The sequence below is a fragment of the Melanostigma gelatinosum genome, assembly GCF_949748355.1.
Source record: "Melanostigma gelatinosum genome assembly, chromosome: 14".
NCBI classification, from domain to species: Eukaryota; Metazoa; Chordata; class Actinopteri; order Perciformes; family Zoarcidae; genus Melanostigma; species Melanostigma gelatinosum.
Genome location: NC_136647.1, coordinates 4,691,316 through 4,716,818, shown reverse-complemented (window position 1 = coordinate 4,716,818; position 25,503 = coordinate 4,691,316). Strand labels below are relative to the sequence as shown.

Genomic DNA, 25,503 nt, shown 5'->3' with positions numbered 1-25,503 from the left:
TTCTCCATGAAGGATTAATGAATTTTATGGGCTGGGTGAAACTGAACTAAGTAGGTCACGTTTACAGTGTAAAGTCTGGAGATTTACACACAGCCAACATTTCCAGATGGGGGCTCCAGATATATTGGTGATTGGAAATAATTTGACTCAGATTGGGAAACCTAAACCTATATGTATAAATGTATATATATTTAGATATCAATATTGAATCTAATATGAAAAGTCAGATAGATCATAGAGAAAATCGTTTTTTCGAATTTTCTTCCGCCTCATTTGACTCATAGTTGTAGTTTCACGGCATATTTGCTGTTTGATTTAGTCTCAGTGTTCTCATCAAACTCAAGCAGGCAGCTGTTGTGTTGTGTTTGCTTGCTGTCTCAGGAATTGATTGAATGCCAAGGGCTCCGTGATAAGTGGAAAGCAGAAATTCATATGAGGATGTGTGTTTGAACCAATTGCAAAAGGCCGGATTGGGAGGCCTGGAGAGAAGCTGAGCCAAACACAGCACACGTTTCGGAAAGTTACAGAGAATACTCACATGAACAAACTTTGATGTGTAAAATTGGTGGAGTTCCCCTTTAATTAGATAATGTAGACGATATACCAATGTAATATTAATCCTAATATTACTGATATTAGGTTTAGTATATGTGCCTTTTCCCTCCTTCAGTGACGGACATCAATTCGTCGTCATTATTCTGATATGATTGCTCTTTGTAAGACACATCCAGGCAAGGCACTCCGAGTGAAGGCTGTGTTGGAGGGAAGCTCGACTTTAGCTTTGGTCCCTTGAATAAGAGTCCAGAGGATGAGTTTTTTTAAAAACCTTCTGCTCAGCGCCTGCAGTGAATGGGTTCCTGAATAAACCAAGTCGTAAATGTGTTTGGTTTTCCTGCAGCTGCGTATAATTTAAGGAGAAAGCAATACAACAAAGCTGCTATATTGCAGATGCAATGGTGAGTTCATCCTTGCCAAAAAACCTTTTAAAATTGCAGGGTGTAAGTGTTTCTTCTCCAAATCCTTATTTTTCAGCAGGAGCTGGTACTTTGAGGAATTCTTACCAACCATCCATTATGCACAAGGATAATTCTCATCAAATGATGTTTTAGCTAACTCGGTTTATCTGGATTTGTCTGCTGATACAGATTCAGGGAAGTGTCGGCACGATGAAACAATTTTTGTGTTTCTAATTATCGTCGAACCAACTCCAGTTCACAAACCTGATTGTCATGACATTTGTTTTCAACATGTCTGGTCACCAGAAGATGCATCAAAAAATTCCCATTGACCTGAACTTTTCCATATATCTTTTAAATATTCATGGCTGCCAGTGGAATGATGTTAATTTCTTTGACCTTTCCCCCAATGTACAACATAGTCATGAAGCCCTGCAAGACATGTACAGACTCTTCATGATTCCCATGCAAGGCAGCAAACCTGTGGCCTCTACCTCATCCTACTGTTGGATTTAAAAAGAACTGAATGTTTTGGGTCTGCTAAATTGAGGCATACAACTTTTCCATTTGCCACAGCCTTTGATTGGATTACAATTTGGACTTTACACTCATGGGAAGATTTGAAATTAAATGTATTCAGCAAATCAATGTTCCCAATGAACCTGTTTGATTTTGCTGACCACAGGATTTTGATCATTTATGTTAGCAGCACTACAAATAACAATATCTTCATCTTCTTATGCTTGTTCTTTTCAACCCGTTGGTATTGTGCCGAGGGTGTTTTGAACGTTGCAGAAGTTGAGCTTTGGTCCTTAGGTTTGTTTCTACCTCCTCATCAGATGGCTGGTGTTTCATCTAGAATGCATTGCTCTGATTGCCCAGACATTTACTTTCCAGTTCCCTGTCCAATTTAAATTACTTTAATTTATTTCAGGAATTTTATTGGTTGCTGACCACAGGATTTTGATCATTTATGTTAGCAGCACTACAAATAACAATATCTTCATCTTCTTATGCATCTTTTTATTGGTTCCTTTTCATCTTTGTGACTTTCAAGCAAGCACTTCAATGCGATCTTAGAAACTCAGGCGTGACATCCATCTCAGCTCCTCCTTCCCTGTAAAAGCCGTCAGTTAGGTGACGAATGGTGCAGCTTCTTTTTTTTTTTTTGCGGATTGTCCTTATTTTGCAGATGTCATTCCACAGTCTGCTGAGAGGTTTCAGAGTCCCCAAAAGTACGTTTCTCAATCTCACGCTCATGTAAACCATTTAATCCTTTTGAAGAGTTTAATGTGTCCCGCATGGTATTTAAAGGAATGACACATTATATGAAATGAAATACGAGTGTACGTATGTGTTGAAACGGGACAAAAAAGACCGCAACCTTGGTGGCAGCCCCTCGAGGCTGCAATGTGAAAGTGTGGGACAGAAAGACAGACATACTGACAATTTTGCTATTCTAACTGCCCAAAAAGTGTTGGAGATACAGGAACAAATAATGATAAGTCAATTGTCAGTTTGGCTGTTTTTAAACACAGTGTAGACGATCACTGCCTAACTGGCACGTAACATGACTTAAAGTAGGCCGATATGCCATTTACCTGAAGAATGTGCACCCGTGTCCTCCCAAGTCCTGGTTATTGCTCTTGCAGACATGACGTTCATTGTGATAAAATACTGAACTCTTGAGTTGATCTTCACAATGAAGTAAAACAACTCGATAACAATGGCTGCCTAAATGTATTTGTGGTAAATGGACAGAAAAAGACACTAGTTTGGGCCTTGCAATATAATGGAAACTCTAAACTGGCTGACATTCTTCATGGCTTTCTCTCAGTGAAGAGCAGTTTGCCTCCTGTACTCGTGCTGCATTTGGACGTGTGCCTGGTGGAGGCAATCGCAGCAGAATATATAGCATGCTGTATAAATCCGCTTTAAAAAGACGGAGGTGACAGCAGCATGTGTGTGTTGCCAGCAACAGCGAGCAACTGACTGTGCAGCACAATGAGCTGTGGTTTCTGCTCGTCGCTGTCAAAACACGGTGGTTATTCTGCAGCTCCAGCGTGTGATTTACTCACCCGGGCTGAATGGGTTTATGTAAATATAACAACAGGTCTTTAACTAAGTCACTGAGAGAAGGTATTCGCTTCACAGCCAGGGAGTGATGTCAAAAATATGCAGCGTGAGGGACGAGGTGTTATGTTGAATAGCAGGAAGCATACTCTGAAAACTTTAAAGAATTTGACGGTATCGTGACCAAATCATGAAACACAAATCGGTCTTTCAACCAGGAGACCGCTGTTACTGTTCCGCACTTAAGTTTATTTTGATAAGACTGTATGCAATGTGAGAAAATTGACACGTGATGCTGGAATTTTGTATGGAAACGCAGGAAATAAAAGGAGTAACTTTTCTGTAAGATATCATACGAAGATATCATCGTAAATATAGCTCAGGTTAGAACAGACAGCGTTTTGTTAGCAGTGGAATAACTAAGAGATCTGCAGATTGTACCTCTTCAAAATGCTAGCTGATCAGCTAATTGGCGATGTAGCCTGCAAACTAAAGTTAGCAGTGTTTTCTCCTGATGAATGGTCCATTGGTAGCTTACAAGACTTTTCCATGCTCCGGTTCAAAGTCTGAGGCCTTTTTGTGTGTGTGCTTTGTCTCGGGCTGCAGTCCGGCTTTCAGTGTCACCTGATTTATGCAAGTATTAAATCATTCAATGTGCATTCGTTCTTTGTCAGTGTAAACAGAAAAACAACGGCATCCAGTCTGAAATACGCTCGGAGAAGGAGCAACGTCATGAAAACACCGTCGTAGAACATCTGCCTTTTTTTGAAACAGCGAGGAGTGTTAAAGGATTTGACCCGAATACGTCCACCCAGGTCCCCGGCGACTCGAGCCTGCCGCCGTGACACTGCCGCTGCCTTGATTTCCCATTAGTGTGTGACAGCGGGGCCGTTAATAGCAGCGAAGCCCTGTGTGAGGTTAGCTGCAATTATTCAGCTGATAGGTCAGGAGCAGGGCAGGCCTGTCACACCTCTCCCGGCTCCCTAGACAGAGCGAATTAAAAGCAAGGAAGGGTGTTTGTTATTAGTCGCACTTGCAGCAAGCGTGTCCCCAGAGAGAGAGAGACTCTCTAGTATTCATTTAATATTTTATTTGAGGACTCTTTCACTCTTCTATCCTACATGCGACTCCTTTACCATTAGCCTGATTAGCACACATACTCATCAAAAGTTGCTTTTCATCCCGACCCATTTCTGCAAAAACAATTCTCTCTGGACATTGAAGATAAAAGTTGACGGTGAAGAAGGAAACAGGTTTTATTTTTCAGTCAGGGCTGGATTCAGTTTTTGTCTGCAGCTCGCATCTATCTTTCCATTTCATGTCGTCTGGTGTTCATATTGCACGCCATCAAAAAGATTGCGTGCAATTTTGCAGCGTCATAATATGATGGAGGCGACTGTGTAGCAATGGAATTAAAGTGCCATGGGTCTCTCGCCCTTCATGAAATTGACTCGACAGTGCATTACACATACAGCATAGAGTCAGTGATTGTGAAGATTACCCGATTGTGAAGATTACCCACGATTCACTTCTGATTGTTCCCGCATTTGTTTGGAGCTTGAGATGTCAAAGTTTCAATCACAGTGATGGGCAGAAAGTGAATGGAAACATTATATTTAATCAAAATGTGTGTCAGCTTGTCACTTCAAACTCATTTCAGTTGAGAGCAGCACTGTTTCCTCCACAATTTCTTTAAGCTTGAATTAATTGTGTGGAAATATTGTTAAACATTATTTCAGACACATTAATACACATGAACCCATTCAGAGAAAGAAAACTGTCAGATGACAGTTTCCCTCGATGATTATCTACAATGTTTGAAGAACTGAGAAGTATGCACATTTATTTTACTTCTAAAACAGAGGAGGCTCTGATTCAATTCCAGGCCAGGCAGAAGGCAGATCGTCTAAACTTTTTTATTTTTTTGGAAGTTGTTAGTGTGGGATGCATCATTTCTGACCTATGTGGTGAAGATGAAAATTAATGCTTTGTTCTACATCACACTCATCTTGATTTGAGTCTGTCCACAGTGTACTGTGCCCCATAATGCATTGCAAAAAGCAAAATGGAGGGGAGGGGGCTAATCACAGCTGCAAAAAAGAATAGTGGAGGGAGAACTGAATGAGAATGTGGCATTCCTGCATTAAACTCTAAAGAGGAATAATATGACAAATCCAGTAAGCAGAGGGCAATAGTGTGCAAACCGACCGTGGTTATACGCGGTGGCTTCCACTGTTTGCTTGTTTAATCTTGGTGGCATTAGACAGCCAATAAGATCCTCAGACTCATACTTGCGGTATTGGAATTGCCACTAAGGTTGATGACTCACTCTGTTCATGAAAAGAGTGAAAGTGGCAAATGATCGTTGGGCCTCTGCAGCTGCCGTCCTTTGGAGTGAGATGTTTGCTTGCTGTGCAGGATTCCTTCCCAGACTGAGGAGTTTGTGTGACCTCGGTTTTATCAGAATTGCAATAAGACGCCTTTGCTCATATACAAGTGCTGAGTCAAGGATCCGAGTGGTCATATTAACGGTGCAGGAGGGGACAACCTCTATGATAATTAAGAATATATTTGCATAGGTTTATTTCATCATGTTAATATATTCAGTGTATGACAATTATCTTCAGCTTCGATGACCTTATACCGAGTTCCAGACAACTCGGCTGTTGGCATTTTCCAAGTTTCCAAACTCCAGATGCACAACGCCAAATGTAGAGTAAACCCTGGCTGACAGTGACAAATCGATGTTTCCTTGGCAACTGTTTTCCTGAATTACCTTTGTGCAGAGACAAATGTTGACAACTAGGACTCTGGACTTGACTATGACTCATTTGGCTATCCAACCTCTTCATGTGAAAAGAGGAAAATGTTCTTTAGTAATGTTACAGATCTCTGAACCCTTTGGTTTTTGCTCTGATGATGGATAAGCCTTTGGAGGCTAGGGGCTATATTTCTGGAGCCTACTACATTTTCTGGTTGAGGCTTTAAGGGGGTCACAAGTGTCAATCAAGGGATCTGTGACCCCCTGATACCCCCCGGTATTGTCTTTCTTTGCAAAAGCTACAGTGCGTAACACTCAACACCTGTTGCTAATCAAACAACCATCAGTAGGTAGATTGTTGGGTTCTCTTCACTGCTCAAGCGTCTGACCTGTGATTACATGACATAACACTTTCTTCCCTGGAAAAGCTGTCTGCTTAAGATGAAATTGCCATCAGAGCAGAGAGAGTGAACCAAAACATACATATAGATATAGATATATATCTTTATGTCATCTATCCTGGCTGAAGATACATGAACGTGTAAGTGGTAAATTGTCAGACATTACAAATATTAAATAACAATACCAATAAATAAATGGTAGAAATGGACATAATTTGATGCTTTATTGCTCAGTAGAAAATCAATTGCACTTCAAAGATGAGTCTGTACAAGATGGTGTTCCTTCTATAAAAGAGATGCTTGCAGTCCATCTGCACACAGTGCAGGAATACTTGTTTCAAATTGTTTCCAGTTTCCATAGAGTTTTGGCTTGCAAAAGTCCCTCATATGTCCTCATATGCTGTTTCGGCACCTTGGAGGAAAACATAGGGAAAAGGTATTTCCCATTGCTGGAATTGTTAATAAGGCAACAATTGAAAAAGACGAGGGGAAAAGAGGCTTCCAGCAGAGTTTGTGTTTATGACTCTTGGAAACACGTAAACGTCCAAACTTCAGTCTGTAAGAGCTCTGTGTTGTCCGTGTGTCCACAGGACAATCAGGTTTCACCGTGGTCCTCCCACCCTGGGGAGGGACAGAAAACAAAGTAAAAAGTATTTTTTAGTGAGTGAACTTCAATTGACTGTGAAATGACAGTGAAATGGTGTGCAGGCAAGTGTGGCTTTCTTTTACCTTCCTCCTCATCACAAGCTCTTGCTGAATGATTGTGTGTGTGTGTGTGTGTGTGGTCCAACCAGCTCTTCTGCTCTCAGCCGTCACACCGGATCGCTGCTGTGCCACGGGACGATGTGTCTGAAGCAGCACGTTATTCACATGTAGCTTCCATTCTTATCTGGACAACAGTGAGACGGTTTAAACAATGACATCAGCGTTATTGGGTTTTTTTTCTTGTTGTCAACAAATGCCACAAAAAGTTGACTTGAACGAGCGCACCGTTTTGATCCTGAGACAACCAGGTTATTCACCTGATCGAATGTGATCATTGCTTCGTGGTCTTTTTCTGCAGAAGACGCCTCATCTCACGTCCAGTGGCCTCAGTTGGCGCCCCGGTTGAAGAGCTCCAGCACGGTGGCGTTGGTTCTCTCAAACATCCACTGCTGACTCAGAGAAGAGGGGTCGCACGTGTTCATGAAGACCCGCCGCTCGCTCGGGCTGCTGTCGATACAGCTGTTACTGACGGGGTGGTACAGACTTTTATCCTGGAGGACGGAGAAACAGACTGACATTTAGCCCCTTCTTGATTAGTTTTCTAATTCTGTTCCAAAAATCTATTTCATAAACTTCACTCCTGACACCCTTTTTTGTACTCAAACAAAAAGTGCCAGACGAATAACCTGAAAGATGCTAGAATCACGTCACATTGTGATCAGGGTAAGTGCAACATCTGTTGTTTATGTATCCTGCAGTTTTCCTTCAGATTCATTTGATAAGATGTGTAACAGATGGTCCCCATTATGTTGAAATCATTCATTAATTGACTGAAATGATGCTTAGCTGACCAAAGAAAATGTTACAGCAGCACAGTTGGAAGGCCGAAAAGAGGATACAGGTGTGACTACCGCCATGAACTCCACACTGTAAGTCTTGACTTTCTTCTCCCGTACCTCTCTGTAGCGCCACAGCTGGTTCCCCTTCATCCCGTGACAGTCGTACAGGGTGACGGGGCTGTTGTGGGAGACAGCGTCGAAACAGACCTTCCTTGTGTGAATGGGGTCACCCACCCGAATATCCTCCCTCCAACCAAAGGTTAACACCTGAAGGGAACACATCTCAGCTGTAATTAAACATCACACATCGCTCTGTGGCTCTTCCTGAGGTTTCTGTCAACAGGTTTTTTCTCTGAAGGTGAAACGCTACTTGAGTCTCAAGGGGGCTTTGATGTTGTTCAGAAATGATGAGGCTTAATGCACAAGAGCAGTAGTTTAGACTTTGCATGACATACACGTCATCACATTTACATCATGCAACACGTCAACGTCTGCTTGTGCAACAGTTTGTACGACATTTGTCTGTGCATTTTACTATGAAAGTCCAAAAACTTGTCAATTTCCATTCTTTAAATGCACAGTTCTTTGCAGAATAAACTTCCGTCTTCACAGGAAACAACTTTGTTTTGTTTTAGGCAACAAAACCACTTGGTTAAGTTTAGTAAAATATTGTGAAATGCATAGTTAGGCTTAGTCAACAAAATTACTTTATTAGGTTTCGGAAAAAAATGTTTGTCTTAAAATAACTAAGTGCCGTTGCTGAAGTACGCGAGTTACGTGACAAACCAGCGGTCTCCTCGGTGAATGATGGCTTTTTGTTTGACCCATCCACCTCCTCTCCCGCCAGCCCTTTGTGGTCTGGTTCATGATTACATTCGATTTGAGGGATATCGACGAATTACGGCGCATTGTTTTTCGCAGAGACCAGCCTGAACATATTCGCATATAACCATGCAAATGTTTGCAGTAATGTTAAGTTGCCCATGTACAGTAATGCTTAGCATGTTAGCTTGCTAGCATGCTAACGTTAGCAGCTACACAACATTTATATCAAACTATAGTAGAATCGGTAAACAATTACTTCGGATTGCTCTGCTGGCTCATGATGTCTAGATAAAATTCCACAGCGATCCATTCGGGCAGCATTTCAAGCAAAGTGTTACACAAACAGAAGATCGCCATCTTAAGAGCCACATTTGGGCGGCTAAATATACCCAAATAAATGAACAAGGACACACAGGCCTGTAAATCTGTTCAGTTCTGAAAGAACTGGCCAATGGGGTCACCTACTCATTAACCCCTGCATGATGGTCATGGTCCTTTCAGATACAACATATGCAGTGCAGAACTCCGACCTTGTGTGTTCTATGACAACCTTCCGAGGTCAGGAGACCTCCTGAGACGTTTTTGCTAGAGAAAGTGTAATGAAGGACCCTCACCTGTCCGTGGCTCCACGCCACCTCGCCCCGCCCTTTCACACAGCTCTCCAGGCGGATGGGGCTCCCTGACACAAAGTGTTTGATCTCCATGCACATGCCGCTGCCCACGTTCCGTATCTACAAAACACACAGACAAACGGAGTCACAGAAACAGCCACTGCTTGCTCTTTAGTTATGGATTGTCACAGCACAGGTCCCATCAGATATTGTTTGTAATCCAGCAAAGTCATGCTGGATGGGTAGACTAAAAGAAGGGATTCATAATGTAAACATTGTACTTCCATGACCTGATTCTGAATGAAGAAATGATAAGCTCAAAAGTATTGTCATGGTGAATTCACCAATTTTAAAGTGTTTGGTTGTTCTGAGAAGCAGAGTTGGGTAAGAGCCTTTGGGCATTTTTAAGATGATAACGGATAGAAACGGCTGACTTTTTCAAACCTAAAAGGATAAAAACACTGTTTCAACTTTGCTTTTAACTAGGAAGCAATTTATACCCATTTCCTCATTCCTTTGATATTGTTATTCCTCTTACTTTATCTATGCACTGTATGCAGATTGTCGTTTTATTTCTGAAATAAAAAGAAGGTGGAGGACCTTCACCAGTCATGTACACACCTTGTGCTGTGCTCGTGCTGACAGTGGGTGGGAGCTAATTGCTTGATTATTATCTCCACCGGGAGATTATCTCTTAGGTCGTGTGTGTATTTCTGTGCCTCTCTTTCCACGGCTTATCTCGCATACTGCTGGACCCATCAGCCTTTCTTTTTTTTTCTGTGCTGAATACTGACTGTATGCTCAAGGACCTCTAGCGCTGTCGTGATTCACACATGTTGTATTGAAGGTTTACAGCGTCATAGACGGATTGCGTAATGTTCCTCGCTTGATTTGCACGCCTAGCTGAGACAATTGCATGTGCGTATGTGTAATGTGTCATGTATGTGCTGTATAAAGGGGGAAAACACAGGTTGAATCAACTTAACTAATTAAATAAGTATAACAAAACAATGAAGAAAATGAAGTTTTGAGGTGAGAATCCTGGCTGGGAGAGAGCACTGTGAGGTGGAGGAGGGGTTTTTAAACCCAGGTACTCAGAGCAGGTGCCACACATCAACAATTAGGACTGGAAGGCACGACATCACATGACCTAATATTTTCTAACGCACACCTTACTGACAGGTGCATGGGAGAATAAAAAGTGTGAAAGTTTGTGTCACCGAAGTGTTCAAGAACTAGAGATGTTGCAACTTTCTGGGGTCTTATCCATCCTAGCAGGTTGAGATAATAAGTTAAGATGAGATGATAAATGTGTGCTCTGCTGGTTTATCGTTTTTGGCCGTGTAAGCATTTCCAAATATGCGTGTTTCTCTGTACGTTTTCTTCTCCATGCAATCTGTGAAACCCTTGAACCACGCTAATCAAAGCAGTGTGATGAACTAAACCTTACTTCTCCCCACGCGGCAGCAGGAGGCTCCACCATTGGGTAGTGTTTCGGTAAATCCCAGGCCACCTCGCTCATGAACCACTTGAAGTTCTTGCAGTTGAGCCGGTTCCTCAGCTCCTTCTGCGCCGTCATGTCTCCCGATGACAGGTGGCGGTACTCGGGCCGACGCTGGTAGACATATTCTGCGTATTCGTCCATCCACACCTCTGCCACGCGTTTGAGGTTCTGGAACCAAATCAAAGAGAGAGAGAGTCAGGCGGATAGATTCATTCACGAAACAGCCTACTTTTCTCAGCAGGCATCTCAAGTCTGCCAGAATGTCTATGAGCCTCCCACAAATAAACACCAAATCCCACAGTCCCTGGCAGTGAGGATGATCTTGTGGAACTACATTGGACTGTTTTGTGAACATAAATGTTTGCTGTTAGCACTGTAGATTGCTCTCGGGGAGTCAGTTCCAACAGTGGCATCCATTTATTGACTCTGCCTGTCACATCAACAGCAACATATTGCTCCTTGGCTGTGGTGTACCATTGAAGACCACTTTGGGCCAACTAAATTAAAGCTGACCTTATAAGTTGGTTGCCATGAATGCAGTTTAAGTTGAAATACTGTAGCGCATCAATAAAAAATGAAAACGTTTGAAGAATGATAAAAAATGAACGAGGGATAAAACTGATGATCAAATTAAAATTCAAGATGGCAGCGAGTTCATTTTTCAGTACCTTTTATGTACATTTTCTCCTTCATCTGCAAGGTCAGGACCATCAGCATTCCCCTGAGTGTTCAGTTTAAAGACTGCTGGTCAGAATACAAAGTCCAAACAAAGGCCAGTGCCCTTCAGTTGCATACTGAGCCAAGCTGCAGCTGAAATTAATCGTTTTAGGCAACACTCCAGATGATTTTTTTATCCTGTGTAGATACTTTGAAACGTACAAGGAACAAAGAAACTTAAGCCTATTCTTCAGAGTAACACCTGCAAAAGCTATAAAGCGTAGATCGTGGATACCCTGCATACTGCTGCCTCTCGTCTGGGGTTTGTTTGTTCGTAGATGCTGAACCGACTTTAACATGCTTTTGTGCGTGGAGGAGAGTAAGGAAATATGAAATAAAAACGTTGTCATTCATTATAGTGCCCCACTTAAAGACAAGCTCACATTAGGGCAATGTGTGTGTGTGTGTGTGTGAGTGTGTGCAAGTACACAGTCTGTGTTTGCACACATGTGGTATTGATGTTTGTTCATGTGTCTCTTTATTTGTGTCCTTGAAACTAGACAGAGGTTCATTCGCTCCTTCTCGTAAGCTTGTGTTTTCAGCTATGCCTGATTTAAGACCAGATTTACTGTTCAGAGCAGTTCAAGGACACACAGTGTTCTTATAGTGTGTGTGTGTTTGTATTTGTATTTATGTGATTTCACAGCAAGAAAAGAAAAACAACGCTGAATTTACATTAAAAGGTAGGGTTGGTAATTTTGTTGAAACTCATTAAATCCTGTCAACAATCATTCAATGAAATGCTCTGACAAAAAAAGAAAAAAGAATTTGTGACTGTCACAAGACTATAATAAGTCGGTCTGATCTTTAAATTCAGCCCAAATGTAATGACTGGACAGCTACCTGCAATCATTGCTCTTCACCAGAGTCTTCCACAAGCTGCTAGCTTAACACCTGTGCATGCTAACAATAGCCATGTTCATTGTTTATGTCCAACAAGACCAACCCCTCACAATATCACCAGGGTAACGCTTGGAGAGCACACTTTTTTTTGAACAAACCTGCTTTAAAAACATCTTGCAGAAACTCTCGAACAAAAACAGACAATATTGAGCTACATTATCGGAAGTGTGTTTTTGAAGTTTGGCCAATACAAGGCACTTTATAAAAGTGCAATATATAATAGCCGGGATGACGATAAATACATTACGTGGACCAAAGTGGACCCTGACTGGCTTGCGGATCACGTCAGACACGCGGATGCTGAAAGTATGAATTTGTGTTTCCATCAATAGTTTCCTTTTATTTTTGTATAATTAAAAAAATAAAATAAATGTACAGTGTCCTTTACTCTCAGTGTATGGACCTTTGATCAGTTAGGTTTGACCCGTCTTAATTTCATGATGGACAATGCAATTCAGTTAAAATGGACTTTACCATCGTGGTGCACCTGAGAAATGTCACCAAACCAAAAGCACAAACAGCATTACAAATACTGTAGGTTCTACTGTGGTGGAGATTAAAGGAGTGTCAGACAGCGAGTGTACTCTGGTTTATACTCCCTGAATGGATCAGCCTTTAAACAGCCAACACAGATCCATTACGCTTTGATTAGCCCTGCAATATTAGAGAACAATCCTTCTTAAAATATAATGTTGTCCATTGTTGTGTTGTGTCTCAGATGTGAAAGAGTTGATGTGACAGCACTGTGCTGACACTGAAACCCTGTCCTGGTACACAGAAAATGTGATCTGCTGAATTGTATTTGCTCATGAACCGTGGAGGCATACTGTGGGCACAGTGTGTGAAGAATTACCTTGGCCAAGCTGATCCCTCCAGGGACCTTGTAGGGGACGTACTTCCTATAGATGTGTCCTACCCTGGAGCAGGGGATGTCCTCCATTCGACCACCACACATCCACACCTACAGAGAAACACAGAAAGGGAGGAATCTCTTTCATCAGTCTGTTGTATATAGAAGCTTTGTCCATTTCAAAATTCAAAGACAGAAAGTTGTGGAAAGGTGAAAGAAGGAGACGATCAAGGAGATGAGCAGGAGAGTGATGGTGAAGAATAAAAGAGGCGTGCAGTATAGTGATTCTAACAGGCTTATAAATCCTGGGAGACAAAGAGGAGCGAGGAGTGAATTCGGAGGGCGGGCAATAAAGACGAAATTGCAGGATAGTGGAGGAAGAAGAGACGACACCAAAACCAAATTATCATTATGATGGTGACCTGAAATCACCTGAGCAGCGGGGTCAGATTAGAGAAAGACTGAGCCGCTGGGTTAACTCATTGGCACAGTATACGATGACAGTATTTAAAATGAGCTGATATGGGAAAAACAATGGCAACTGCGAAAAACTGTTTACTGCAAAGGCTTTCCAGGAACACGAGGCATGCTGTTTCTTTGAAATATTGAAGTCATACAATGAGATTTTAAGCACCTTGATGTGATTTTCTTGAGTTAAAAAAACCCTTCATTTACTGTTATTGTATCTTGTTTATTTTCCTTTCCTTCGTCTATCGCACATAACCGACACATCCAGCAGAGGCTCCTCATTTTAATCCTCCAACTATAATAAAGACACCAGTGATGAGTCTCTGTCTTGGCACGTTGAAAATAAACCTTGATAAAGAAAGGGAGGCAATGAAGAGGATCAAGATGAAAGGAAGACTTAGAGACAGCAGACCAGATGGAAAAGGGGTTTTGTTTTAACGACAATAGCAAAATGAAAAGTAGGGAATTGAAAAGCTGGATGAAAACAAACAACCTAAGTATGAGCGTGTAGGGCGTCCACATTGTTTCTATGGAGTAAAGTCTTTTCATATGTAAATAAGGTGTATGCCATTTGAAGGCTAGAAGTGCCATGAAACTGCTGAGACTTCAGGAACATGGACAGGACTAATGGAACATGAAATATACATAATAACATTATACTCAATTAAAACAAAATAAAATGCAAAGGCCGCTCTGTCTGTTCTACAACAAGAATAAAGGCAGTGCGATGTGAACACGCTTTGTCTTATTAACCCTTGAAATTGATAGTTAAAACGAACTACATGGGAATCATTTCAAACCCAATCTAACATTAGGCTATTAAAGCATCCCGACATAACATACACGTCCTCATTGCCCTGTTTTGACATCATTGTCACTGCAGCGCGACCAGTCTCTCTGGTCTGTTGCAGATGAAGTTCCAGTGAACCGAACTCAGATCAGCTGATAAACTACAGAACAACAGAATTCACTCCAACTGCATTAATAAAACATATCGCTGCAAGACAAAATCTAGCATTGAATAAAAGTGCAACTAAAACTTGAGTTGTCTCTATTGGTGTCTTTGAATAAATAAAACATAAGTTCAGCATATACTGTATGTCAGTGGCTCTTGTATTCAGTTTCCTTCCACTACATGAATAACAATGACCTAACCAAGGCCGGCAGCAATGAACGAAAAGTCAGAGAAAAAACAGAAATGTAATGCTTCAAGGTTAGTACTGGCTTCAGCACCAATCTCAATGACTGACTCGATCTGCTTTTTAGATAGCAGATGCTTTACATGTTAAATTATTTGTGTTTGCCATCTGGTCCAGAAGGCAGAAGTTGGTCATGAGCGTGATGCAAAAACATTTCACGTCGTGAACAATTAAGTTCTTGTTTTCTTTGGCAAACAAAAGACTGTTTTATGGAGTTTTAATGGAAACAAGCAAGCTGGTGCATTGTCATCAAGCATACCACTGGCCAATATGTGAAAGTTTATGTAAGCAGCCTACTACCCATGCAAAATTCAGAATGCTAAAAAAATCATGTGATTTATTTTTCAATGCAAGCTTTGAGAGAAACGTTTCCCTCTGCCAACTTTTTGCCATTTAGCTTACTTATACACAGAATACCTACTTGTTGTGGCTCCTTCCCTGCAAGTTTAATTCGGTCTGCCTCCAGTGCAGATGTCTCTGAGAAATGTTAGCATAACTGAAACTCCAATATGCCAGAGCGGAATTTAAAAAAAAATCAACCGTCGGTTATGTGCCTGCTCTATCTTCTTGCTTGGCATGTGAGGTCATATTGCCTTTGTGCTCCGTGTGCCTGTATGTCCTGAGATTATTTCCCTGTACGAGTTGTAAATGCGTGATATTCCCATACTTATGTGACCAAGATGGAGCTTTAGATTAACTGTACCAGTGATTGTGTTTCACATGCGAGCAGGGCCTGGCTGTCTTTGGGAGCAGCAGTGTGGCTGTAAGGATTAGTGTGAGGAGATGGGCTGTCTGCTCTGTATCAGCTAATGGGGATCTTAATAAAAAGGAAACCAAATTGAATATCTGTGGGCTTAAAGTAGGGTTACGAGGCACAGCTAGGAATGTGCTGATAGCACAATTTAATGGTATGATAATCTTGGCCAAAATAATAACCTCGGTTTGGGATATTATCTCAGTAATTACTTAAATAAGATGAAAAGCTTCGAAACAGTATTCAAATGTGAGAGCTTTTCACATAAGCCCTGGGTCACGGATGATGTTAGTTGAGGCCTATCGTTTGGGCTTTAAATTAATGAAATCCTCACCTTTTGCTCAGGGTTTGAAAAACACTCAAGCGCAGAGTTATCCTTTACATTCTCGGGTTAAAGTGGAATCTTCTGCGTCACAGTGGTCAAGTTGTAAGTGCTTCAGGTTTGGAAATTGATTCATATTTCAGCGTCGGATTTCAAATGTTGAAACCACCACTAACATCACACTAGGAAGACAGAGGCTGTGTAGGGCTTTCATTATATACCTCCAAGAAATTGTGTCGGAAATTAGTTTGCAAGATCACAAAATATGTTCAGAAATTTGCTGAAAAGAAGATTCCTCAGCCTTTCTTCAGCTGAATTGATGATGTCTGTACTATCAACGATCATCATTGGCATCTGAACAGATGCTAAAAGGACAACGCCAAAACCCAAATGTCAGAGGTCAACAACACAACAGCCTCCAAGGAGCTGGCTTCAAGTTGGTGTGGGATGGATTGGGAACACTGCCAACCTCATAAATGTGTCTCCAATCGAATACTCTCAAAGACAAAGCAAAGAGATCATCCTTTTGGTTTTAAAGTCGTAAGTGAACAACAACATGAAGCTTTCATCAAAGATGTTTCAGAAACCAAAAGGAAAGAGGTTGATGGCATTGTTTGGGAACAAGATTCATTTCCAAAATGATGTTTTATTGTATGACCCTGATTCAATGATAACAGGCTAGAAAGGTGTCAGAATGACTTGGTTACAGGATGTAAATTCCAAAAATATCATCTGCAAATGTGTACGATAAATGAGCATTCAATTAGCCAGTGGTTTATGAACATATAAGAAAATGATTCTACCATCCCTTCAACAAAGTGAGCAAAACTGGCTTTAACTGCAATTTACATTTGGGATTTGATCATTTTTACCTTGAAGGAGATCTCGTACTGTTCTCCTCCCCAGATCTCCAGACCTGTGTCATATCCTCCCAGCTCCCAGAACCACTTCCTGTCTACAGCAAACAGTCCACCTGCCATCACCGGTGACCTGCGGGACACACAAAATACAACACACACTCACTACTTGCAGTACATGTTGTACAGCAGATGCACCCAAAACCACAGCATTTACATGAATGAATGAATGAATGAATGAATGAAATTTATTTATAGAGCGCTTTTCACAGACATAACATCACAAAGTGCTTAACAGAGCAGAAATTTAAAAGCATAAAAAAACACAATGTGACCCTAGGGTCAATAAATTACATACACAGAGAGAAAAAAAAAAGAGAAAAATTTTAAACATATTTTAAGAGCAGGTCTAGGACATGGGTTTTTACTAAAACGCCAGCCTAAAAAGGTGGGTTTTGAGCTGGTTCTTAACAGTATTCACAGTATCTGCGTGGCGTAGAGTTGCAGGCAGAGCATTCCAGAGCCTCGGAGCCACTGCCTCAAAGGCTCGGTCACCACGGCTCTTAAATCGTGTGCGTGGGACTGACAGAAGACCTAGAGCGTCTGACCTGAGAGAGTGGGCGGGTGAATATGGGTTAAGTAGATCAGCTACATAAGTAGGAGCCTGACCGTGAAGTGCTCTGTAAGTGATGGTGGGAATTTTGATGCAGAGCGGCAGCATCGCTTTCTACTTTTCAACTGCCAAAAAAAAATAAAAAATGTACAACTCACAATATCCTTGAACTCAGCACTTTTTTTGAGTCAAAGTAACCAAATGGAGAGAGAACGCAAGGAGAATATCAGAAAGCATCACTGCTCAAGAGAGAAATAGAGGGCGACGTGAGCAGATGCATATTGATTTGTGAGGAACTTTAAAAACCTTTTCCTTGAAAGCTTGAAGGAAGTCTTGGCTCGGATAGCTGTTGGCTACACCGGGACCCCAAAAATATAGACTCTCGCCTCCAGACGCTTATCCGTCATCAGACTGATAGCTGATGGGTTTCGAGTAAACCAAAGCTGCATACATAATTATTGTCAAATTAAAAGGGATTATTTTGCCGAACATTATGCCTGTAACGATCAGTGAAAAAGCAAAGGTCTAGAAAAGTCAATTTGTGCTCAATTATTGCTATTCTATAGAAAAAGAAAATACATTTTGTGATCTTTTGTTTGAATGTAAATGGCTGCGTTCACTGGAAGAAGCATGAGCAATATATTGGCGAAGCGATGAGTGTTTTGACACAAACCTAACATATGAATGGTTGGCATAACAGTAGATTGTACTGCAGGTGTTGTTTGAGAGGTTTTTATTCATGCATGTATGCATGTTCTTTGCTGTGACTCTGGTTCTGAGTTGGAAAGCAGTGCAACTGCTCTAAATCCAAGCTGACGGCAGCTGCTGGCCGCCATGATGAGGGCGAAACAAACCTTCCAGCCTACGTGATTAAAAACTCAAAGGACAAAATATAACAGTCAGAATAAGAGCAAGGAAGCAACACACAGAGACACAGGCAGCAAGCCAGAGTTCATGTATTTATGGTGGCACTATTTCTCACCAGATAATGAAGCTACACTGAAGAGTGCAGAAGCAATAAACCCACTGCAGAGCACTGTGGCTTCCGTCTGTTGTGACGAGCTCTGTGCTGCTGAGTACGGGGCTTGTTAGCTCTTACACCGCTGCTGTACAGTACCCGATTGTAGCGGCAGCACACCTGAGGCAGACAAATTGGGGCAGCAGGTGCAGACACACGACTATATTTGATTTCTTGTAAGGAACCCAGCCCACCTAGTGTCTTCTTTGAATCCAAGTCATGCCACACTGATCCTAACGATCGATCACAACTCAACCCCCCCTGCCCTTCTCCCACAAACACCACATCTTCGGCACAGACATGTCACGATACACGCTTGCAGATACACCAGGTTGTCATAGTTACAAGCATTTCATCAAGTCGAAGTCGGAGCCAGGCAGCCAGCAGGTAGTCTGCTCTCGCCAAAGTCGTCCCTGAGGAGGATCAATTAAATGGAAAACAGGGCAGCTACTGTACTGTCAGCAGTGAGAAACACTCCGGGGCTTCCCACGCCTCATGAGCTGTGAGCACAGACACGAGTCCCGTGGTGATAACAGCCAGCTTTCAGCTTCTCCAAGGGTGAACAGGATGAAAATAATCCACTAGCAGTGATAACCGTACAAACACCTCTGTACTTCCCTCCGACATTCTTTTTGTTTTGTCTTTTAACATAATCAGTGTCACTCTGTCCAAACTGCGCTACTCTATTTCGTGGCGCAAACAGTTATGTTTGCTGTGCCTGCTATTTGCAGGATGGGTCTCTAAATGACCACTTCAGCTAAATGATGCGCATGTGTGCTAAATGAATGGCTGTGCTTGCTGCGTAATGAACTTGTCATCATTTCCAATTGTTTCAATGACAATCATTTTCTTTATTGGCATCTTTACAGACATTTTGCCAGCTTACCATGTCATTACAAAACCATTGGAATTGTTTCTTCTCTTTTGGAAAGGCTTGCTGCCAGATTTTGAAACTTGGCTGCAGGGATTTGTTCCCATTCAGCCACAAGAGAACTTGTGAGTTCAGCCACTGTGCGATAAGGCCTGGGTCTCAGTTGGTGTTCTAATTCCTTCTGAAGGTGCAGAATGGGGTCGAGCTCATGGCTCTGTGCAGGCCAGGCAAGGTCTATCACACCAAACTGGGAAAAGCATTTCTTTACGGAGCTGGCTTTGTGCCACATGTTGAAACAGGAAAAGGCCTTCAACAAACTGTTAGCATGTTATTCTCTAACATGTGTACAACCACTCTCCCAACTTTTATAAAGCAACAAGTTATAAATCAAACAATTTCCCCAAGTGATGTATCCATGTTTCCTGCTTTGTTTTTGCCCTGCATGACAACAACTACAGTCTTCGGTTCCATTATGGACGTAGGTATATTAGAGGAAAATAAACTTTGTATTTATACAAATGTAAGTGTGTGGACAGTGAGCTTGATTCCCACTGGCTAAAAGACAGTAATATAAAGCAGCTGGAGTCAGATTACACAACAGCAATGTTCCCTCTAAGCTGCGCGCTTGAGCAATCGCGCACTGCTCGCACATTCTCAGCGCACAAGAAAATCTATGCAGCGCATAAAATAAAATTCAACATAAACGTATTAATTAATATCTAATATTAGTCCTAATCTTATCTAATCAATTAAACCAATAATAATAATAATAATAATAATTTTGTTTTCTGTACTATTTTGCAACGTAACTCAGTGAGTGACAGGTGTCCAGCCAATGATACGATTCGGTTCACTTACGCTACGCAGCCAATCATAGCATTGACACTATTGCCCTGCCCATTCGCGCCGTGCAGGTTAGCTAGCTAACAACAGTGCGGCGGAGTTACGAGACGCAAATGCGTCTTATCATGGCGAAACGAACGGGCAGCGACATAAAGTCAAAGCAAGAAGCAGACGAAGCCATCAACCTGGACAAAGTGTACAACCATTGGAGAAGTGAGAAGGACAGACGTGAAAAATAAGGTAAAATTTAAGTCAGATTTGTGCATATTCTAGTGACATTTATTAAGATTTTTTACTTATGGATATTAATCATTAAATTATGTTACTACTAGATCATTTATGGGTAGTAGAAATGATAATAAAAAACTGAGTAATTACATATTTTACAGACAGAGTTACAGGAATTTACACTGTATCACAAGCTACAGCACACGTCATTGTGCAAAATGTGAATGTTTTAATGTGAACAAAATGTTATGTCTGAAAGGTGTATATGTATAATTTCTTCCAGAACAGGACCCTCACACAGGCCACAACAGGACCTCACACAGGCCAAAGCAGGACTCTTCCCATGGCCAAGCAGGACTCTCACATAAAACATACTACACATCTCATGAACAAGATTTTTGTCTTTTTCCTTTAAAGTTTGTCAAATCACTTATATTAAAAGTAAACTAGTGAAAATTGCTGCTGTAATTTGATTATTTGAATAAGCCATGTAACTTGCTATGATCCAAGGTTTTGAACAGGTGTGATACTGGTGTGTGGCCACAGCGTGCACATCTGATGTTGCTCACAGTGGTCCTCAGTGTGCTCAGGGAGCTTGTGTGTATGCCCAGACACATGAAAAATTAGAGGGAACATTGCACAACAGTGTTTGATTTTTGCCTGGAATAATAAGCCATTGCTCTCAAACTTTATCTGTATTAATATAGATTTGAGCACAAAGGACCAGTTTGAATCCTTGCAGGGGAATGGACTTAATTACCGCTGAGACATAGTGCAGCAAAGGAGTAGATGAAGCAACCAGCTTTAGAAACTCCCGCTGGTGTCTGTTGTGTTCATTAAGAAAGCCGATAGTGCACAAAAAAAGTACATATTGTGCAGCTATAATTACTGTAATTTTTACATTATTTTCCATTGTGCATAAAGGCAATCTAATTCACACTCAACTGGTAATACTTACTCCAGAGTAAGCATGGGCTACACACACATGCACCATTGCCCCACTGCCCCACTGGACCAGAGGCAATGAAGGGCAGGTGAACACCATATGGATTTAATGAGCTGTCTGTAGCACAGCCATGGTCTGCTGTTGCTGATAAAGTGACCCAAGTATGCAGCTTATACATATTGATATGGAAAAAGAGATTTATAACCTGCTCGTCTGTGTTGCTCATGTAAACGCATGCGGTACAACAGTGTGGCTGTAGGTAGGGGAACCACTGAGCACAATGTTTAATTCATGTGTTGACACAGCGTCTAGAGTTGGAGGAGCACTGCAGCGCACCAGTGAAGTGGCTGCTCAGGGGGTGTTTGACTTCCACTGTACTGCCTGTCGTACGAGCACATGGATTCCCCCCTCCTGCTAGAAGTAGAAAAGTAAAACAAACAAACAAATGAAACACTGGCTTTCGGTCTGTCCACACCTCGGAAACGTCAAGCTAAGTGAGGTGGGGGTATTACTTGCCAACGTCCTCCGTGTGTGCTGCACAAACCAACATCATGTTGAAAGAATATTTCACCCACAAAATGACCATTTGTATTTTCAATTATTTACCATGTGCTACATGAAATTCTTGAGAAGAGCAGTTTTCTCTTTGCATGCCTTCCGGCAAACGGAAAATCTGAACACGGATTTAAATGGATGGATTTGAATGAATGGGGTCAAGGATTAACAACAGCAAAACCACATCAAAAATGGGTTTGAAAACTCTCACACAACTTGTGCAGCATTATCCAAGTCAGTCGTATGCTCAGTACTTCCCAAACACATGCAACTTTGCCACAATCGTACTATAAGTGTATCACTTATTAACCATAACCATATACACAATATTTACACAATTGAACACATCTCACAAGTGTTACCTGTATTACACCATCAAAATGATTAAAATAGACCTTGTAGTTAGAGTTCTGGACTCTATTGAGTATGGGTATGCAATTTTCGAAAAATAGGGCTCGGGCCCAGGAGGTTAAGTCACCTGGTCATCATTATCCATGTGCACATTCAACCATTCATCCTTGGACTGCTGCCCACTTATTTCTCAACTCAGAAGTCAGATACACATTGCTGCTATAGCCTACGCTCTCAGGGCATCATCACTCTCTCAATCGTCTGTCGTTACTGAATTTGAAACGCTCCCGATCTCGTATGCAGCACCTTTTAAAACGCGAGGGGTTTACGGTCGTGATCGAGTTCTGTGATAGCCAGCGTCCTACAGATGAAGAGTGTGAGGTGAAGCGTTCATGTATAAAACATCCCCATATTCAGGAGTAAAGCTTGTTGGAGGAGTAGGCTATGAAAACAAAGACACCATCAATAATGAGAGCATGCTGCCACTCACTCGAAGGGCTCACTGGGGTCGTCGCTCTGCAGCTCTGTAGGGATGGGTATCCGTTTGTAGTACATTTCCCAGTCAAACGCCCCTCGCATGGCGTCCCCCGCCTGCGTGTCGTAGCCAAAGTTGTCGTGGTCGATCACGTCGATCATCGGACACACGATCGTCTTCCTGTTCTGGACGATTCGGTCTGAGAGACACAGACACAGCAGATAGTTCAGTCCAAAAGAAAAAGTTGTTCCACCGCTTTTCATTCAAGCAAACCAGAAACAACGTTTTAGTTTGTACAAGACTTAGAGTTGTGTTTGTGTGTCTGTCTTTGTTTGAGTATTGAGGGTGCTTCATCTACGGTGGTAAAGGAGGATGTCAGTGGGTGCCCATCAAGAATGAATGTATGTATGTGTGTGTTTGTTTGTGCACTATTGTGCCCCTTTGAACCATTTATTTCAGCAAGTCTAGTCCAGTTTCTGAGCTCATCTGTGAGACAGTGTAACCATTTTCAAGGTAATTTATGAGTGATGGTTCTGACTTGCAGTTTCTTTCGATGACATTTGTATGAAGTGCAGTACTTTAGGTGTGTGGTCCTTAAAAGTGATTTTGTTTTTCCCAAACCACCGCTTTTAAATTGGAAATGGTAGATCTTTATTATTATACGGTTGTCATTTGAATGCCACACAGGGTGCACTTAAAATGAAATTGTACTCATCATTTTGTCACAGCCTCCTTACCCTCGCTCCTTTATTAAATGTCACAAAGTGTTGTATGAACACAAACAGCTGCCTGTTTATGTCACACACTGGCAGACACGCATCATTGTCCTGCGTGTTGTGTTAACAGTAGAGGTAAGGTGGGTCATGAAGCTTGTTGTTAAAAAGGTTCAATGTGGGACGGCGCCATGCGGGGAAACAGAGCCGAACATGGGTCATCAATGGAAAAAAGGGTAATTGAGAAAGTGAGCGCGTTTGTGAGCAAGTCCATCAGGCAGAGGAGGAAGCGCTTCGTCTCACAGTAGGTGGTGTGTGTTTGTTTGTGCGCGTCGGTTACATCCATCTGCTCGGAGGACCTTGAGATGCGGGACATTCATCTTAAAAGAGAGGACATATTGGGAAATTAAAGCTTTTGGAAAAGTGAGTACACTTTTGTGAAGTGCCTGGTATCAGACAAGATGGCGGGCAACATCCACGATGGTCATCCACAGGAAATGACTTTGGGACAACGGGTGGAACTTGTTCGTCACGTTTTTTGTGAGGCAATGTAGAAGGCATGCAGACAAAGAAGCAGACATTGCCGGTGATCGTGAATGCAAGTTGGGAGTCTCTGCTTTCTTCGAGACTATAAGTGCATCAGTATAAGAGCTCAGTTTTTATTCACTGAAACTTGGTTTTAAAACTGCCATTCTCTCTCTTCTACCAATCAAACTACCAAATGCCCCCGTAATAAGTTAAGTGTAGTGAAGGAAGACTCAAGCCTTAGCACCAAATTGTTACCTAATATATCTACTGCAAATGCAGCTAACGCTAACTGTGAAGTAGTGAGTCATGAATTACAGTTGTTGTTTTAGTCAAGTTGTCTGTGGAATAATTTTTCCACTCCACCACGAAGGAAGAGATTTGGCTGGGATAAGCTTTACATCGTTACATATCTTGACAGTGATTTTGATCTAGCTAATGCTAAGCTAATGATTTTGTGTTCCTCACCCAGCAGCGGTGGCAGCCAGTTGACGTTGGCCTCACAGTGGGAGTCCAGGAAGGTGATGACTTCTCCTTTAGCCGAGGAGGCTCCGAGCAGGCGAGTCCTGATCAGCCCCTCCCTCTTCTTGGTCCTCAGGATGCGAACCTTGGGCATCCGCATCATGTACTCCTCCAGCGCCTCCTTCAGGTGCTCTGCACAGAGGGGAGGGGAGGCAGGAGGGGATACAGGAAGAGGGTGGGATCATCAGTGTCATGTTTAGTGCTCTCAAGAATTGCTCAGTTAAGTGGTATTATTTCCTTTGCCCTGACATTTGTTTTCTCTCAGACTGACACATCGACCTCAATCATTTTCTTGATTTCCTAGAATGCCGTTGGAAAAACAACAGCGAGGGGATTTTCAGCCTACGGCGTGGAAATACACATGGCAATTTCATGGACAACAAAGCTGTGTCTGCTTTTGCAATGTTTGAGTCTGTTGATGGTGAAATTTGTCTCTACATTATCAACTTCAGATTGTATGCTTGTTGAACCAAAATGCACATTGACGCGTGTAGAGAGAAGAATGAGATTTTTAAAAGCTGCCATTGAGGCCAGCTGCACATGCTGACTAAACCTCTATTCATGCAATGTACCCTCAGACAACAATTTGACGCTTTTTATTCTCCATCACCTGTTTCGGCTCACATTTACATTCAAATTGATTGTTTACGTGGGTTGCAAACAAATAGCCCAGAACAGTGTAAAACATTGTTGGAGTTAACTTGACTTGAAAACAAAAATATATATTTTTTGTATATATATATACACACAAATGTTTTCAGTGCAAAACAGTGTGGAGATTTGTCCTGTGCTCACCTGCCTGATCACTAACTCTCCTGTCATTAGAGATCCTGTTCCCCTCATCTGCTCTGCAATCACCTCATTCACCCACCTCAACTTCCATGTCCACACCTGGACCTCAATATCCCCATCAGCCACTCTTTACCGGCCCAGACTCGTTAACCCTCTGCCAGACTGTCTAGACTCCCATGTCAGCCTGGTTCGTGACTCTGTTTTGACTGATTGAAAAGATATCGAACTCTCATCTACTTCGGCATTCGTGATTTTTTTCCAGTGATTTCTGAGTTGCTGTTCCAGGGATGGGCTTCTCCCTTGAAG

At 41.9% G+C, this 25,503-nt stretch overlaps 1 protein-coding gene across 1 annotated transcript in view; it reads right to left on the bottom strand.

Annotated features, from left to right (window-relative positions):
• Positions 1-6,867: 6,867 nt before the first annotated feature.
• The window catches only part of galnt10 (UDP-N-acetyl-alpha-D-galactosamine:polypeptide N-acetylgalactosaminyltransferase 10 (GalNAc-T10)), a gene marked incomplete at its 5' end in the record, with an annotated part of 52,084 nt that continues 33,448 nt past the window's right edge, over positions 6,868-25,503 (bottom strand). The window contains 9 exons of the mRNA XM_079283416.1: positions 6,868-7,080; positions 7,214-7,447; positions 7,853-8,002; positions 9,175-9,291; positions 10,622-10,843; positions 13,149-13,256; positions 16,761-16,878; positions 22,661-22,844; positions 24,352-24,537. Coding sequence (XP_079139542.1) covers positions 7,283-7,447; positions 7,853-8,002; positions 9,175-9,291; positions 10,622-10,843; positions 13,149-13,256; positions 16,761-16,878; positions 22,661-22,844; positions 24,352-24,537 — 1,250 coding nt within the window. The 3' untranslated portion in view covers positions 6,868-7,080; positions 7,214-7,282. The remainder of the gene's footprint in view (positions 7,081-7,213; positions 7,448-7,852; positions 8,003-9,174; positions 9,292-10,621; positions 10,844-13,148; positions 13,257-16,760; positions 16,879-22,660; positions 22,845-24,351; positions 24,538-25,503) is intronic.